The sequence below is a fragment of the Acyrthosiphon pisum genome, chromosome A2 (assembly GCF_005508785.2).
Source record: "Acyrthosiphon pisum isolate AL4f chromosome A2, pea_aphid_22Mar2018_4r6ur, whole genome shotgun sequence".
NCBI lineage: Eukaryota > Metazoa > Arthropoda > Insecta > Hemiptera > Aphididae > Acyrthosiphon > Acyrthosiphon pisum.
In genome coordinates, this window is record NC_042495.1 from 113,258,604 (window position 1) to 113,277,571 (window position 18,968).

Below are 18,968 nucleotides of genomic sequence, written 5' to 3' on the forward strand. Positions count from 1 at the left end.
GGCTACAAGACATTTCAAAACGTTATCCTATCGCCTGTTCTATTAAAATCAAATTGTCAATGAACGAAACCAAAACGTTCAAAATCATAATTAATAAGAACTTTGTTCACGTTCAAGTTCATTTCTTAAAAATCGAACTCGTTCATATCAAGTTCACACAATTTGAACGCGTTCAAGTGAACGCGTTCTTTCCCATCACTGGGTAAAAGTCAACGGAAGAGAGTAAGCTACTTTTTTTATATTTTTTTGGGCAATAATTAGTATTTATGTCTGTTCTAACTTCTATATTTTGTTTTATTGGTTTTTATTTTGAATCGGTTTTACGAACGGTTTTTATAAATGATACTCTTCGGAATATTATGACGTTGACGTACACAACTTTTGTTTAAAGTTGAAAATCATACTCTTTCTAACAGAAAAAAAAAAAATAATAAAATCACACCACTCTACGAGCCAAGTGGGGTTTAGAGTTTTATCCGTAATGCGTGTTTTGAGCGAAAATTATGCTTTTAATTTTTGATAATCGCGGTGTCGTGATTGACATGATGTGCGTGCAATGAACACAGCCATAATAATATTAAGACATCTCAATAGGACGTATATTATTAAGTCTATGCGCATAAAGCGCGTGCGTAGATGATCCGGCACTCGTATATTATACAACTGCACAAACACTAATCAGTAATCTTCTACATTACGACTATAAAATATATATACATAGATAACAGACTTCTATGACAGAGTAGTGTAAAAGTATGCCGTGTGCTTGGGTCTATGTGACCTATATGGCTATATAGATGATTGTTAGGCCTCACAAATGCTACGGGCCGTGGCGACAAAATTGCATAGATATTGCCTGAACATTGCGCCTTATTTTGCGATACACAAGCAGGGCCCATGGAATTTGAGCATTAATTTATACTCGTATTGTCTAACGCTGGGTTGGATGTTAGATCAGTCATTTCATAATTATTTCACGTGGAATGCAATAAAATGTATCAATGGACAAAAATAGTAAGAGGCACACAAAATAGGTACCTACCTACCTAGACTACCTAGTACCTATTCAATGGTTAAAAAATTAATATCAAACATGACATTTTAATTATAATTCATCGTTTTATTCATTAATAGGAAGGTAGGTGCAACTGAAAAGTTACAACACGAGTTCCACGTAACGCAAAAATGCAAAATGACTAGGTAATTAATATTATTTTCAAGGAAATTCAGAAGATAATAAGATAGATAATAATTTAATACCTTACTCTAAGCGTTTTAATATATTTTATTACAATATAATTTATATAGGGTGATTCGATGATTCACCTGCATGCATGCCCATTGCCCGCTCCCCTTTTCTTCTTCAAGAACACAGTTATTCAAAATATGATTTTTGAAAATGTTTAGTTATACTTAGACTATATTTTAAAATTCTTATTTTTTTTTTTAATACTTAAGAAGTGTCCTGTAGATATATAAAATTCTGTTTTTTAAATGCGACTCCTCTATTATTTATCAAATAATTTTTATGAAGATATTTTAACGTACCTACTTATCAAAATTAAAATTCGAACAAGTTATTTTTAGTTATTTAACTTTGTATAGTACCTATAATATAATGTATAATTAATAGGTTCACGACAGTGGGTTTTAACTTTTATGATATGGGGGTGATGGTGATTTTAATGTATTAACATTTAATATTAATATACTATCTATCATCATTTTTAATTTTTAGGAATGCTCTAAGACGTATAAATGTATAATACAATACTAGATCCAATATTACATCTATTATAATTTATTAAAATAATTTTAATGAAACTTTTATCCTTGTTAGAAATATTTTAACAACTGAGAAACCATTTGTCCGAATTTTGATTTAGGTACATCAACGTTTTTAAAAAAATACAATAAAATAAAATAGGAGAATTCTCATAAGAACAAGATGAGTTTCTATCACCACGATCCACGGGACAATCCTTAGTTGTACATACAATCTTATAAGTTTTAAAATATGGTCTTCAAGTAAATTTAAAATTTCCATAATTCATTATTAAAGGAAAACATATTGTGGTTGATCAGTGTGCTTGATGAATCACATCCTACCCTGTATATAGGTAAACATTTGTTTAAAAAAATAAACACGTTCTTATATTATTATGAACAATTAAAATTTGAAAAAATGTCTTAATGGCGGCAACTATACACGCAAGGTACCTATGCCTTTTCTTATTATTTTTATTAAACTATTTTTTTCTTGAAATTAAACAAAACTACGTTTATTCATTATTAAACTTTTATAATGTATAAAAATGAAACAGGGATGCACGCAATCTATGTCTACAATATAACGTAGTTATATGAATATTGTAGGTAATCAAAACGAAAACAAAAAATGTCTAGACTAGGTATACAAGCTGAGTTTGAGTAGTTCAGCGAATAATGCAGCTAGTATTTATATAAAGAACACGAATCACGAGTCCTTATAAGTTTATAATCAAATAATTTGTATCGCTTGGTTATTTCATAACCAAACCTATTTTAATTTATAAACCAAATGCTAATTTTAAATATATAAATTATGTGTCATCAAAATATATATATAGGTAAATAGTCTCACACTGGGTATACCGGCAGCTACAGCATTGGGTTCTGTTGAATTTAAGTGCACTGTGATCACAGACTAAAATAGACGAGATTGACAGATACGTTGTTCAAGGTAAGTTTATGATATTTTAGTTTCACATTGTCAGTATCCCGAAAATAATCCATAATAACGGTAAAACATTTTCGACACCGTCGAGAGCAATATAAATGGAGGTGCTTATTTAAGTAAAATGTTATTTTTAAAACTTAAAATATTTTTTTTTCTCGAGTAAAATATTCTTTATTTTATTACCATGTCTCTAATGCTTGGTTCACAAACTTGAAAAGTTGAAACTTAGAGAAAATTTGCCAGAACTCAGTATAATAATCGTCTGTTGGAATATTAAATAGGTATTGAAATATCACAACTTGCAGTTTATTTAATGAGTTTATCTAATGTGAAGTTTTAAGTATGCAATCCATTACATGTTTACTTTAGTGACAATTTAAAGTTATATCTTATCCAAAAGCACAATACTACTTCAAACCTTTAACTTACAACATGCAGAAAACAAAATGATTATTTAAATGTAATAAAAAACCAATAAGTGTAATAAAATATTTATTTCATTAATTACAGTCGAAACAAAAACAAATTGATGAACTTAAACCAAAAGTACAGCGTTAATACAACCATCATTTTCTGGATTATTTGTAACCTGTGCATATTTTCCCCATACTACTTTACCAGTTTGTGTTACTAGACCTAACTCGCTGATGTTTACTTCTATTACAGTACCTTTAGTTATAACACCTAAATTAGTATACATTGGAGAATTAGGATTCTTTTTTACACCAATAATTGGTAGACAGAATGTGGCCTTTAGTTCGGGGTGAGTTACATGAGCCTTATTGAAACGCAGAGCCATTGGCCTAATAAACCTTTCGAACTTAGGAGGTTTACGAGTAAATCCTTCGCCGACGTAACATACTTTTGTGACCATCCTCTTCCATCCTTTTCTCTTGGATTTGCCTGTTCTGAAGACCTTGAATACCTCATTGTCTGATTGAGCACGCACCTTGGGTATAGGTACATCCCATTTACCTGCCTTTTCTTTACGTTTCTGTTTGATCATGTTGGAGAGTACTTTGGCACTTGATTGGACATCTCTGTCAAGTAAATAAACTGGCAATGCACCTTCTTTGGGTTTCTCTTCCTTCTTTTTCTGTAATTTTTCTTCATGTTCCTTGATCTTTTTCTTCATTTGAATCTTTTCATTGCGGCGCTCCTTGTTGTAGAGCTTAGCTTTAAGACCACGAAGACGTTTCGCCTTATCAGAACGTAAATGAGGCTCACGAGCTTCCTTCTTACGCATACGTTGTTCATAATCCATACGGCGACCGTATAATTTACGGTGCCGTTCCATATACTCATTTTGTGGCATGATTTATTTTTCTGAAAATAAAATAAAAATATGAATAAAATTATAATATAACAAAATATAATTTATATAAATTTTGATTTAATTAAAAATTATATACACAGAATAAGCTAAGGTTTAAGAATATAAGATTAAGGTGCTTAAAAACAAATGCAAGAAGATAAAATATTTTATAAAAAAAAATATTTGATTTTTCAAATATTTGGATATCGTTATTGCCAGGTCCTCGTGAGTTGGATGTTGGATTATGATTTAAAAATGATATATTATATTGCAATACTATTTATTTACTTATTGTATAGTTTTCTATAAAAAAAGTTTGTCAATGTATTTTTAAGTGATAGTTTAAAATTTCAAGACTAAATCAACACTAGGATCAACCAACGTATTACCTAACCTTTTGGTTTTTTAAGTTGTACTTATATAGCTGGTAAGTAAAAGGACGTATTGTTTCCGATAATTTTTAAGATAGGACATCTAGCCCCCGAGAGTTATAAAATTTTATTAAGCCATAGGACGTTTTCTTGTTATTTTAAATCTCTATTTTTAAATCTTAATTAAAAAAATGTATAACTTCAGTAAAGTTATTACATCAACATCATTATTCATTAAAATTTAATTTAAATAATATAAGTGAGCTATATAATTGTAGTACCTATATATAGTTATATACCTATATAATTGTCTATGTTTTGATATGGCTTTTGACTAGCTGGTAGTAGTTAAATAATGTATGGAGTAGTAATACTTAACTACCTAATAAGTAAACAGTTAACACACGTCTTGACCAATAATACAAATAGTAAATACCCACACACAAGTTACGAGGTTCAAAGCTATATTATCCTTAAAGTACAAGGACTTAAAGTACGAACTACGAAGTACACTTCTTATCATTAAGACTTAAAAGCTAAAAACAATATAAACATGTTATCATAGAACAATAAAATATGCCGTAGACTTTTTAGCTGGTCACTATTAACTATAATAATAATGGTTTTATAGACTTACTGTTGCGTTACTGTATGTCAAAATTTATAATATGTCAATTTGTCTTGGGAATCAATGTTGTTTTCTTTCTGAAAACGTATTTACTAATATCTTGTTGTTTTCATAAATTCGCGATGTTGTAAAAGAAGTAACCTCAAACAATGCCTTGTGGCCAGTGAGATCGCGCTCGACAGCCTACAACCTCATTGGACAGTGATAACATTACTCATACCACCCATACCACCGTCCCAGGAGGACTGATAAAAGCAATTTTATTGGTATTTCGTATCTTCGTGTGATCATTATAAATTATAATAATAATAGTCGTCGTCGTCGAAAATAGAAAATATGTTTTCCGGCCCGTATTCGATTAGTGTAAAAGCAATTAATATTCGTTTTACATCGTAACACCGGGTATCAAGTGGCTACGTATCACGTCTCCAATTAATTGGTAAGTGGACTTTGTTTAATATTATTAATTTGAAAGGATTCCTCTATCAAGTATCAATTAATTTTGTTGACATATTGTGCCCGTTGCCCGTGAAAACCACTATATTATTAAGCTTCAATATGTTCATTATCCAACACCGTGATGACAAAACACTTTCAATTTTTTAGTTATGATTCGTTCTCCAATTTATAAATATGGGTTGGTAGCCTAGATTTATTGTTGTGAAGTACCTACCTATCATCAATCAATAAGTACAATTGTACAAAAATCTTGTTATTCGTGTTGTGCAAATATGTTATTGACTGTCGATGTTAACAATAAATATTGACTTATTGTTTTGTTGTTTTTACAGTACTGGTGATGATTTGTACACAAAATTATGGAAGAACCATATGAAAAAGAATTGTATAACATATTCAAAAGTTTTGATAGTGATGAAAATGATGAATTGGATCATAAGGGGGTGAACGCTCTTTGTGAAACATTACAGTTGGATTTTAGCCAACGTAAACAATTATGGTCATTCTTGGATCAGAACTCTAATGTTTCATTTGAACAATTCCGTGATGCTCTTGTTTATTTGGCCAATAATGGCTCAAAAGATGAAACTTATTCTAGAGACATCTCTCCAGGTAAGAACACATTTTTATTATATTTTTTACATACACATGAACACTAAATTATTTTTCTTCAACAATATGTTGTGTACATGTTCTGTGAAATTGTTGTTAAATATTGTGTTTTTGTAAGTCTTCTGGTAGGTATGTTTGACCTTGTTTTTTACATTCCTTTCACTCCACCTATCTATTATTATACTTCATACAGATAAGCCTATTATATTTTTTTTATTATCAAACATTATTATTGACATTATTTGTATAGTGTGAATAAATAGGTTTAGTAATAAAACATTATTGTACCTACTGTCCTACTACCTACTTATAATACATACCTACCTACCTATATTATAACTAATTAGTAATTACAACAATATTTGGTAATTATTACCATTGAGTATATATTGTACAATATAATATACTCAATGTTACTAAATTTTATAAATACCTTACTATTCAAATTAACAATAAAGTGTATTATTCAAGATATTATTTGTATGCCAGTTAATTCTTAGAACCCGTTTTATATATGTTGTTAGATTATTTAAAAACAAAATTAAAAATTGTACACAACTTAATACGAGACTTTATATTTGAATTTGTTTGTAAGTTAATTAAACCTTATTGTATCAGTTTTTAAAAACTGTGCTGGTACACAATTAAATTAAAGTAAATAGGACAAAGGTAACATTAAATATGAATGCATATTATGATATATTTTTTTATTTGATATTTATAATCTACTATTGTATACCTATTTAAGTTATTAGTACACAATTTAATAAATTTAAATCTTTATTTTATTATTAGATAATTTATATTTTGTACCTACCTACATATTAGGTTTAATTTGTACACATATTTAAGTTATTAACTTATGAGTACTTAAATATTTTAGTATTATATATTTATTTTTAATATCAAATAATTTGCATTTATATTTGCATGATAATAGGTATAACAAATAGTATAATAATACTTTACTACATACATTAGTGACATATTCAAACATGTTTATTGGATGTATTACCTATTAATATAGACAAACTTCATGTTTTACATTTTTAGTGGACATTAAAACATAATATATATTTATATATTATATTAGTTATTCTTGAATCCACCAATTAAATTTTTTAGAGTGAATAAACTATTTGTAATATACTAATATATAATTACAAATATAGTGCAACACTCTTTATTTTTGAGAAATTATTTAACACACCATTATAACTACCATTTATAATACCTTCAATATTATACCATTGCAAATTAAGGGAAAATGTATTTTAATGTATCTCAAAAATATGAAAATGTTTAAAAATGTTAAATGTCTGGATAGTTGGGTACTCAGATTTGAAATTACCTAAATCTTACTATTTTCTCCTATAGAGTTAAATATTAGTGTATTTTTTTTGATACCTAAGTGATAACAATACCATATTGAACACATATTACATATGAAAAAATAATAAATAATATAAAGATCAATATTAAAAACCATTTATCATAAATTATGTTTATAGCATAACAATAGTGAAAGGTTTTTCAATTCCAATCTGATTGTGAAGGACGTTAACATAGCTTAGTGCGACCTTATTATACAAATCATTACCTATCTCATTTACATTTGATTTTACATAGTTCTTTAATAGTTAAGTATTTTTTCTCATGTTTCAGTTAGAGAAATATCTCCAAAGTATGTTTTTGGCGAAAAAAAATATGGGCGCCGAACAAAGCCTCGAGAAGATAGTTTTATATTAAACCAATCAGATATAATTCAAGATTTAAACAGCAGCATACCATTATCTCCTCGAAAACTAGAATATGTTCATGTTAGTTATATGTTTATTTAATAGGTCTATAGGTAAATAATAATTTATCAATTTACAGATAAATTCAGGTTTGAAATCGGATGAGGAAACACAGAATAAAGACATGTTATCACAATGTGATGACAAACATGGTAAGTAGTAGTCAAGAAAACGACTTTCACTCAGGTAGTAATTGTATTAATCTCACTAAAAAAAAATATTTGTTATTAGATTTGTTAAAAGAACGATTAATAATGGACAAACATAATTTAAGTTTGGCCTGTGAACACATGGGTATTACTTCTAGTGGACTTATATCAAAAACTCAATTATTTGATGTAATCCAACATTTTGATTGCAATGAAAAATTATTTGAGAAGATAAACGATAAATATTCTAATGACAGAATACCAATTAAGGAAGTTCTTGAATTAATCAGTAATGTAGATTACCGGTCTGTCTCACCGAATTCTGAAACTTCAACCTCTGGAGTCTCTTCTACATCATATTATCACAGAGAAGATAATTTACCAAACACAATGTAAGTGTGTTCATAAATCTAATACATTTAAATATTCAATAAAATTGATTTTGACATGTATGATTTTTTTAGGATGGTGAGTATAAACACTATTATTGAGCTATGGGAAAGCTGTGGTATACCAGAGTCTGTTAACTTGTTACAAGAACTAGGAATTGATACATCCCTAGATTCTGTTTATATACCTGATCTAGTAACAACTGTCAGCAATCAACTCCATAAAGTTCGAAATAATTTTGTTGATTCTTCATTAACAGAATATGATTCGATTAATACACCATTTGTATTGCTAAAAGCTCTAAGTTCGTTGAATGAATATCAGGTTAAATGGCTCAAGTAAGGACATAATAAAGCTTATTTTTATACTGATTAACTCTAATAATATAATTTATTTTCAGAATGATTATTGAGCAAATGAATTGCGAAAGGGACAAATTAAAATATGATGTTGATACTGCCAACAATAGAGCAGTAATGCTTGCACAAGAAGTTGATGAGAATCATATGCGATTAGAAAAATCTTCGGCAAACAAAATTGCGTAAGAGTATAATTTAAAGTCAATAAATAAAATATAATAATTAATAAACAAATATTCTAATCGAGAAAATTAATATTATTTAGTGCTCTGGAACATAAACATCATGAAGAACGAAAAACACTCATTGATCAATGGGGTTCAGAAAAAGATCAATTACTTAACCAAAATATTTTGCTCAATGATAAATTACAACAAGTACAAAATTATGAAAACGAATTACAATCTGAACTTTTAAATAACAAAAAAGTATGTTTGATATAGACAATTTTAATTCGTAGTTTTATGTAATATTTACTTAAATGCATATTTTTTTTAGCAACTGAGTTTATTAGAAAGTGAAAATAGTGCATTAAATGAACAATTAGCTGAAATAAGACAAAAAAATGTTATATTAGAAGTTCAAGTTCAAGAAATTCCACAGTTAAAACTTAAGGTAATATATCATTTACTGTATTAAGCAAGGTATTAAATATTTAAGACTGATCCCCATATTTTATCATTTTCCCTTGTTAGTTTTACAGATAAATGTGAAAATACAGTGGTTAACTTCTAACACAAAATTTAAATAAATCTGAAGTATATTAAAACTAAGTCTTATCTAAATCTTACTACTAATATTTATCAAGAGTATTCTTAAAAAAAAATTATCTAGCTTTTAAATTAATGTGTCAATGTATTTGATTGAACTTTAGGAACTAGAATTGGAATCTAATAATGAACAAATTATTGATCTCGTGCAAAAAATTGATTGTTTGAAAAATGAAAATAAATGTCTTAGAGACCAAAACGATGAACTTGTTATAGAGCTTGAAGCTACTAAAATGTATGTTGTAATACTAATAAGATTGAACTGTTATAAAATGTAGCATTTATTTATATTGGTTTTGTGGTTTTTTTAGGATAGAAAATGTGGGGAATGATAGGTCATTTGATAGTAATGTCAGGAATTTCTTGGCGGAAAAAAATAGTCCTAACTGCTTTGGCAAAGTTAAAGAATTTTCTACCGAATTTTCTATTGAGGAAGGTGGTAGTGATTGTACAAATACATTTGAAACATATACAGTTGAGTCTGACTTTGATACATGGAATAAAGTAAGTGAAACATGCAGTAAACTAAGAATTGTTTTGCTTCATTAATTATTTTGATTTTGTTTGACAGATTGAAAATTCACAAAAATCATACCTCAAATCCCCTCAGACATCATTAATGATTGTAAATAACATAAAAACCACTCTATCCTCTCAATCACAAATTGAATCATGTCATTTAGATGAATTAATTGAATATTTGGAACATATGAAACAAAGACCAAAATCGGATCATTCACAACAGGTTGAGCAAAAAGAATCACTAGAATCAATACAAGAATCTCCAGATAGTTTTATGACTTCTTCACCTTTAAATAAATATCCAACAAGGAGGTCATTGAATAAGCAATTTGAAAATTCAACAGAAACCGAATTTTTGGATTCTACTTTAATAGAAGTGACAAATGGCAGTGTTGAAAAATTGAAACAAATGTACAATCAGTCTAAATCAGAAAATCAGGAGCTGCGTGACAAGTGTGAAAAGATTGAAAAGTACTGGGAATCTAGGTACAATCAACTATGTGAAGTAGCAGACAAAGCACTGGAGGAGGCTAAACGGTTGAAAGATGAAGGTACTGAATTAGAACGTGGTATAGATGCACTGCGCAACGAATACTTTGAGTGTGAAGAATATTGGTCACTAAAATTAGAAGAAGAGCGTAAATTAAACGAATTGGTTAGTATTTTTTAATTTGAATTGTTTTAATTGCCGCAAATGTATTTTATTGTAAAATTATTATTGCCCTGTAAGCTATGGTTAAAATAATTATTAATTTGTATTTATTCATTAAAAAAAATTAGAATTAAATGTTTGTATAGGAGAAAAAAGTTAGTGAAGAAAAATTGAATAATCTAGAAGTCAAGATTAAAGAGTACAGTGATATGTTAGAAGAAACAACCGATAATAAATTACCTTCAATCGATGAAAATGCCGAACTTGAAGAACAAGTAATTATTTTTTCAAAATGTTTTTTTCAAGATATTACTTAAACTGTATTTATTTTCCACAGATAAATTGCATTCAACAAGAATTTTCTAGCTACTGTGTACAAATTGAAAAAGAAATGGAAAAGCTTAAAATTGAAAATGAAAGATTTAAATCTCAAATTGTAATTCCAGCTGAAAAAGTTGACCGCGAAGTAGCTAACTGTCAATTCAAAGAAGAATGTGAGAAATGCCTCGAAAATTTAAAAGTATGTTTTTTCTATGACATATAATACAATTTTATGTTTTCCAATTTATGATTATTACATTTTAATATTTTTAACATTTTATTTTATTAATATTTAGAAAAATGGTGAATCTAAAAACAAGCAGTTCGACTTAAAAAAAAATCGTGAAAAATTAGGAATGGAATGCCGAAGTCTATTGCAACGTAGGAGCGCACTTAAAAATGAAATTTTGCAATTACAAGAATATCTTAATGTGCTTTCAGTAAGTAGCAACAGTTAATGTTTAGTACTAAGATACTTTAGTTTTTCATCTGTATTGAATTTGATCATTATTTAAGTATTATACATATTATGTAATATACACTTGTCCCATCGTCAACATGAATAATTTCCGATCAATTTTATATCGCATTGATGAAGTAGTTTAATGGCTACCAAAAATTAAGTTATTTAAGTTTCTGAAAAAAAAATATGCATGCCTATCAAATAATATAAATTTTATTCTTTTAATAAAAAATAAAAAGTTTTGGTGCCATTACTTTTGAAATATTTATATTAGCATAGATTCATAAAATAAACTTAGTTTTTCTGTATGACTTGAGGTATGACTCGAAAAAGATGCAAAACTGTTAATAGATGAGAATAATTTATATTATGATTTCAGTGTAAAATAATCCAATATTGTTTTCAGAATACCCATAAGGAATTCTTTATGCAAAAGGAAATTAATCAAGCCAATCAGGTGTCTATAGATGCCAGAAGGTGCAAAGAACTAGAACAAAGGCTCCATGATGAACAAGCCCGACACCAAAAATTGACTAACGGTTAGTAAAACACTTCTTTTATCGTAATGCTATAGTGAGTTGTTCAATAAATACACATAGTGGTTTCTACATTTTTAATAATATCTAAATTTTATTTTGAGCGTCATAAATAATTTTTTATAACCGATTACTTTATATGGTAAAATATAATATTCTCAACAATTTTTTGTAATATTATTTCATGAAATTTACTATATAAAAGTGAATAATAGAATACTTATCTTGAAAAAAGTATCTTAGAGAGAAAAACATTTAATATTGAAGTAAAGAATTCGACTGGATTTTATGATCATGATGATGAATTGAAATAACTTCCTAAAAAGTTTAAGTGGATCATAATTTGTATTATACTAGATTATGATGCTGGAAATATTTTGTCATTTAACCTATAGTATCGCCATTGAGAACTGGAAATATTTTGTTGATTATTCCATAAAATGTATTTGCTTAATAATTTATATTGTCTTATTGATTATTCAACAATGTTATTATTGTTTGTTTATATTGTTTTTATTTTAGCTATATGGAATGAGCATCAGTCAAAAATTGATATGGTACACAAATTATTGCGATCATCGCAAGATAAACTGGAAGAACAAATTAAAATGAGAAATGAACAAGTTAGTGTTGCCTCATATTTTGTATATTGTTTATCAAAATAGTAGACATATTTATAAATAACTTAGTACCTACTACCTATTGATATTGATACTTTTTTTTTCAGAATAAACAACTCATGAGCGCTGATATGATTGTCAAAGAACTTTTCATCGAAAATGCCAAACTCATGTCAATGATCCACACCCTCCAAACACAAATTGACCGTTCATCAAATTATAATTCGATGTAACTGGTGTTTTCAGTTATTATTATTATTTAATTTTTTTTCTCCCTTCAATAATTATTTTTGAAAATACTGTGCAACATTGTGCAACTTATTTTACCCACATTCGTAGATTTAAGGACCTAAACACTGTTAGTTTTTTAAAGTGTGGATCTTTATCTTTTTTTCCGATCTATTTTTTACTACCATTTTTTTAACAAATTATTAGTAATAAGTTAAGTTTATAAAATATGTTTCCTAAGTATAAAATTACTGTTAACAGTGCCTTAAACGAGGAGCTTAATATATTATAAGGGCTCATCCTATCGAGCCTCTATATTTATATATACGTAAATTACGGCAGGGTAATTTTAAAATGATAAAAATATCCAAAAAATAAAAAATAAAAACAATACATATTATTGTATTTTAGTCAAATTAAATGTAAGTTAACATTATCGTACTATTATTTTATTTGTTGTGTTTATTGTTAATTACTTGTAGACTATAATATTACATGAATCTATGTAATAACAAATATTATTTATTGTAACATAATATTTACTATTTAGCCATTAGTCAGATTGTCCTAGTACAAAGTCTTTCAATTTTGATTGAATTGAATAAATAAAACATTGGCTGCTGCCTCTAACCTAAAACCTCGCCGTCTTTGATATGAAATTTAACAATTCCGATGCTATCTGACTGATGGCTATTTTTGTTTAACATTTACTAGTAATTTATTGATATTAGCATTGTAAGTTTTTTTTTTTTTACATTTATGTATTGGTTTTTTCACTATTTTTTCATATCTTCGTGTACAACGCACAGTGTAGTCTGATTTGTTAACTTGGAGATGAGTCAATTCAAAATTTGATATTACATTATTACCTCTATTACCTTTTTGTACGTGACATTTTGTCATTTCAACACACGCGTTTAATATGTCTAGTCATTTTTATAAACTCAAATCATCTTTAATGGTAAAAATTGTCCAAGTACAGTTTTTATTAAAACAAATACTAGTCAGGTTTCCATATCTCATCTCTAAGTGCACGTAGTTGTAGGGTTTGTTTGTGTTGGGAATTCTCTTTGTAAAATGTATCTTGCTGAGGCACAAAATAAATGGTTCTGTTGGTTGTACAGCCGTAGGGCGTCTTCAATATCGGGTTGTAATATTGTTCAGATTTGAATAATAGTTAAGTAATAAATACTAAATAGTATAAATTACGTGTTTACGGCTCATTACAAACCAACCGAATTAAAACTTATTATTTTTTATTATTATCCAATGTTTTTTTGTTTGTAACTTAACTTCTATTTCTATTTCTTTTTAATTTGTTATTCCTTTATGTTAACTAATAAGTCAATAAGCTTAATATAACTATGATGTTATTATATTATATTATTTCACACGTAAACATAAAGTAGCCAAAGACTTGTTTATTATTATAATATAAGTAATTAAAGTCATTATATAAAATGTACTAGTGTATTAATTTTTGTAGTCAATTTAAGCACTTATTCTAAATACATTTGGTCTTAAGTTAACATGAAACTACTTGTTCAAGAAAATACATTGACATAGAAAATAATACAATGGAAAAAGTAATTATAAAAAAAATATATTTGAGTATGTACATTATGCAAGTAAAAGTATGACTTGAGTCTTGTATAAATAAAATAGAAAAGCTAAAATTACACAAGTAAAAATTTACACAAATATTATATATAAGTTTAATTGACAAAGAACGTAAAATAACAAATACAATATATTTATCTTAGGCCTGGTCCCAGCATAGTAGGTCTAGAAGAGCGCTTCTCGTGTTCTTTCTTCTTATTTGGATCTGGCAAAAAGCACTTCCACATTCGCAGGGTCTCATCTGCTCCAGCTGAGAGTACCGTTGAACCATCTGGTGACATGGCCAAATTCAAAATACGATTTGTGTGTCCAGTGAGCTCAGCGACCTTAAAGATAAAATCAAAATATTGAATATCCAATGGTGTGCTAATGAATATAATATGTGCTATGTTGTCAATTAACTTACCTTTGTCAGTGAAGGGTACTTCCAAATTGTGAGCTGGTTGTTTGCAAAACCGTGCGCCGAAACCAATTCTCTGTATGTTTTTGACCACAGAATAGCACACACCTGTGAGTTAGCATTGACTGAATTGATACACTGGCCGTTATTGCAATTCCAAAACCTGATGGTTCGATCCGCTGTACCGCCGCCACTGGCTAGCACATTGGTTTGCCATGGACACCAGTCCAATGCTTTAACGGCAGCTTGATGTTGGCTGGAGTAAAAATATAGACAATTATACACCGCTACACATTGAAATTTCTAGATAAATCAATGTTACCTGAAACTGTATATCGGTTCTGATTGGTAAGTAGCTTGGCCTGGTAATCCACTGTACACATTTAGCAGGTTGTCATTGCCTCCACTGGCTAGATAACGACCGTCAGTTGACCATTTAAGACCACAAACCTACATCAAATCAAATAAGTTTGTGATAAAATGTCACACAACATTAAGATCAAATTATATATTTAATAAGGGTTGGTGCATACTTCTTGAGTGTGGGATTGAATTGTACCAACAATGTGTTCTCTCTGTCTGACATCGTTGTGAACAAGTTGGCCATTTCTGCAACCTGTAGTTAGTATATGACTGTTCCATGACATAGCACCCACTCTTGAACTGTGACTGTTCATTATACGCAGCCGCTTTGTCTGAGATGCGTCCCATAACTAAATCGATAAATAAAAATACTAGTTTAATATTTTACTATGTTTGACAGCAAGCATTCTACATACTTGTACAGGTCCTAAAGCAGTTCCAACACCTAATAGGTTTCCGTTGGGTACCCAGCTCAGGGATGTTACATAGTCTGCACCTTCTAAATCTAACAGTTGGTCAATGGCCCCAGTGTCAGCATTCCAAAGATATACACTTGTGCCCAAGGCTACGGCCAATATGTTGGAAAAGCTCCAGTCAATTAAATTTAGGTCTGTTAAAAATGAAAACCGTTATAAATAGTCACATGGATATAGTTAATGGAATACTGTACAATAGTCATCAACAATTTCAGGAGCATCCAAAATACGATCTGGTGCGTGTGGTATATAACGAGTAGCTCCCCGTACATTCATGGGAGTCTTGGATTGGCTGTAAACTACTTTTAAGGCATTTTGATAACCCTAAAATCATTATTAATTATAATATAGTATACACTTATGCTTATATAGTAGTTATTAATTAATATACATCTGGAGGAGCCGGTGCTTTGTTCTGATAGGAAAGAACACGGACATTATTAATGTCACATCCATGAAGATTCTCGGACATAGCTTTTCTGTAGTCTGATTGAGTTGGACTTAAGTCAAGGTTTTCATTTTCTTGGTTCATCTATGAAAACAAAATTAAGTATAATTTATTGAGGTAAAATTCTTAAATATTTAATAAACATTTGTGATTTACCTTAAAATGACTTATGTCAAAATTTGTAGACATTCTGGAAGGAATGAATCTGTCACCACCAGGTGTTTTAGGTTTAGCTGGTGTGTTTGATGCTGATCTTGAAGCTATTCAAATAAATAGTTTTATTGGATGTTGTTGGTTATAAATTATTAAGAGGACGTTACACCGACATTTATTATCTTTGTCTTATAAGTGGGTAACATAGCACATTTTACGCCCAACAGATCATGTTTAATTCCTGTAGTTTAAAATTTAGAGTGAATAAAATTCATTATCTATCTCTTCCATCTACAATTCTCTTATAAAATTTAAATGAAAGATTATTATTTAGGCAATGTCATATGCTTTTTAATTATATTTTAACTTATGTGAGCTTTTCATATTTTAAGATGTACACACAATTTACAATTTTAAAATACTCATAACTCTCTTTAATAATAAATATAATAAAAAGCTTATGAGATTGCCTAGATAATAATCTTATCTTTACAGTTTATAAGAGGTCAATACATTTTAATTTTTATACTAACGAAGCTAACGTGATCTGCTGAGCGTTAAATTTGAATATAACAAATGTCAGTGTAACATCCTCTTAAGTTAAAATATTTAATAATTAACATCTATAAAATGTTAATGTATTAATTTGTTTTTCTCATACAAGTATAAATTGCAAGTATATTTAAGCAATAAAATCTAGTAAAAAAAAATATCAACATTTATTTATGGGGCACTATTTACAAGCTCAAATTATCTCAGGTTTATTCGGTTTATTAAAATGAAAAATGATAGAACCCACATAATTGCATTAATATGTGCATCAAAATTCAGGGCACACGTTTAAAACTGTAGTATATTAATCTATCACATTCAAATTATATTATATACCAACCCACCTACTTTATTTCAATATGAAACATGAGCGATATTATTATTCTTTACCTGGTTTGACAGTAGGTATATTTGTATAACTATTAATAATTGATGATTCTGGAATATTGAGATTTAACTTTCGAGGTTTTAGTTTATTTCTTTTAAAAAATCTATTTAAATGGGTTTTACTCATTTTTAATGACTAATTTTAACAACTTTGTGAATTATTTTTAATAGCAGACAATTAATAGAATAGCAATTGATATTATAATTAATATTATAAATCAAATTGTAGGTTTTGATAATACCTAGTTTGCATATAAAACTAATTTTGATAACCAGTGACATAGATGCAATATAAATTTAATAATCTTACTAACCTGGTGATTTTGATTTATTAGGTGTTTTTGATGGTGTCTTCTTGATAGGCATTAGTTCATTAGTTTTTCTTGACGTATTTGCAGAACTATCAGAGTAAACACAGTAGAATCATAAACATACGGAACACATTTCTTGAAGTGTACACACGTGCAATACATAATAATACACATACCTTGAGGTTGATTCAACGCTTTTCTTCATCCAACGTGGAGCTGGACCGCTGGTAATTGGCTCATCCATTCTAACTGCACTTTTTAAATCATTTACATAGCTAAATTGAGACATCTTTCAGCTGTGGAACAACAGAAATCTTTATGTGACTAATCCGAATACTTTGTTCACACCAAACAAAACTAACAAAATGAAAAATGAAAAAAATGTAAGGAAACTGTAAAATAGTTTAGAATTATGGTTTGGTCGTAGAGTACAGAGCAATATGTATCATAATGAAATCGTGTTTTTATTTACTCACCTTTAGATAGCTGGAACAAAGCAGGTAGCAGGATGATTAGGCAGCTGGAATGCAATTCAAATGTTTGTAAGACGTGTGCGTGAGCACAAAATCGAAGGATTCAAAAATAAAAATAGCCGTAATAGGATCGTAGGTAAAATTAATAGGATGTAAATTTGTAAAATAAGGAGAAACAAAAAAAATTCAATAGGTAAAAATGGGTTTTTTTTCAATTGTTTGATCGGGTCCGAAAAATATCAACATCAACTGTTATATTATGACTTATGAGTTATAGTAAAGTCCAATGTCTAAAATAATCTGTCGAAATGGATTTATTTGACAGACGAAACACGCCAACAGTTGAACGTGGAAACCGGACTCCAAAAAGGATTCCAAAACTAGTTGCAACTTGTATTGTAGATCGGAAACGTAACGACGTTTGTCCGTTAAAATAAATATAATATGGTTTTGAATATTGTACGCCCTGGTGGATAGTCGTATTGATAAGAAAACGAAAACCCAGTGTGACCAGATCGATGATATTCTGCGGATATCCGACATATTTGACTGTCATTTGAATTATATATTATTTGAATTCCATTAAATCCAGTGCACGATTAAAGATAATATACCCCTATCCTCTCAATACTTTTTTTTAGGTAGTAAAATATTTAACAATAAGGAACAATGAATATAATTTGAATTGATTCAAAATTTACAATAAGCACATAACCTAACCCTCACGTTAATACCAACATAGGTACTCTACCATAATTGGATTTAAAAGAGTCTACAACTCATTAGTTACTGAGATCAGAAAGTAAACAAATAATTCGTTTTGAAAAAAACCAAAAAAAAAATGGAAATTTTACTAAAATATAATATTAATT

At 28.6% G+C, this 18,968-nt stretch overlaps 4 protein-coding genes across 8 annotated transcripts in view; 1 reads left to right on the plus strand and 3 right to left on the minus strand.

The window, feature by feature from the left end:
- Positions 1–962, minus strand: part of LOC100571522 (cubilin) — a 31,270-nt gene extending 30,308 nt beyond the window's left edge. Inside the window, exon 1 of the mRNA XM_029490055.1 lies at positions 923–962. Coding sequence (XP_029345915.1) covers positions 923–962 — 40 coding nt within the window. The remainder of the gene's footprint in view (positions 1–922) is intronic.
- Positions 963–3,194: 2,232 nt separating this feature from the next.
- LOC100162858 (ribosome biogenesis protein NSA2 homolog) lies at positions 3,195–5,189 on the minus strand. 3 transcript variants are annotated; one of them, XM_029488900.1, is made up of 2 exons: positions 5,039–5,178; positions 3,195–4,045 (listed from the first exon to the last, which is right to left on the minus strand). In XM_029488900.1, exon 2 carries the CDS (start codon positions 4,032–4,034, stop codon positions 3,255–3,257), a length of 780 nt encoding a protein of 259 aa, XP_029344760.1. In that variant the 5' UTR covers positions 4,035–4,045; positions 5,039–5,178; the 3' UTR covers positions 3,195–3,254.
- A 125-nt stretch (positions 5,190–5,314) lies between these two features.
- Positions 5,315–14,367, plus strand: LOC100163604 (blastoderm-specific protein 25D). 2 transcript variants are annotated; one of them, XM_001947012.5, is made up of 18 exons: positions 5,315–5,472; positions 5,825–6,104; positions 7,770–7,924; positions 7,983–8,055; positions 8,135–8,444; positions 8,517–8,780; positions 8,843–8,983; positions 9,067–9,229; positions 9,300–9,416; positions 9,676–9,806; positions 9,883–10,075; positions 10,143–10,748; positions 10,892–11,020; positions 11,083–11,265; positions 11,363–11,506; positions 11,936–12,068; positions 12,588–12,688; positions 12,793–14,367. In XM_001947012.5, exons 2-18 carry the CDS (start codon positions 5,852–5,854, stop codon positions 12,916–12,918), a joined length of 3,222 nt encoding a protein of 1,073 aa, XP_001947047.2. In that variant the 5' UTR covers positions 5,315–5,472; positions 5,825–5,851; the 3' UTR covers positions 12,919–14,367. The 2 variants fall into 2 exon arrangements, with proteins under 2 accessions (XP_001947047.2, XP_016656947.1); XM_016801458.2 differs by lacking the exon at positions 5,315–5,472 and adding an exon at positions 5,532–5,670.
- Positions 13,654–18,663, minus strand: Cdc20 (cell division cycle 20). 2 transcript variants are annotated; one of them, XM_008181168.3, is made up of 11 exons: positions 18,100–18,663; positions 17,800–17,980; positions 17,627–17,712; positions 16,377–16,480; positions 16,164–16,304; positions 15,967–16,096; positions 15,713–15,906; positions 15,467–15,646; positions 15,256–15,383; positions 14,940–15,189; positions 13,654–14,859 (listed from the first exon to the last, which is right to left on the minus strand). In XM_008181168.3, the coding sequence occupies exons 2-11, from the start codon at positions 17,910–17,912 to the stop codon at positions 14,668–14,670; spliced, it is 1,518 nt and encodes a 505-aa protein (XP_008179390.1). In that variant the 5' UTR covers positions 17,913–17,980; positions 18,100–18,663; the 3' UTR covers positions 13,654–14,667. The 2 variants fall into 2 exon arrangements, with proteins under 2 accessions (XP_008179390.1, NP_001135925.1); NM_001142453.1 differs by having other exon boundaries at positions 14,365–14,859; positions 17,800–17,919; positions 18,100–18,504.
- Positions 18,664–18,968: the final 305 nt, after the last annotated feature.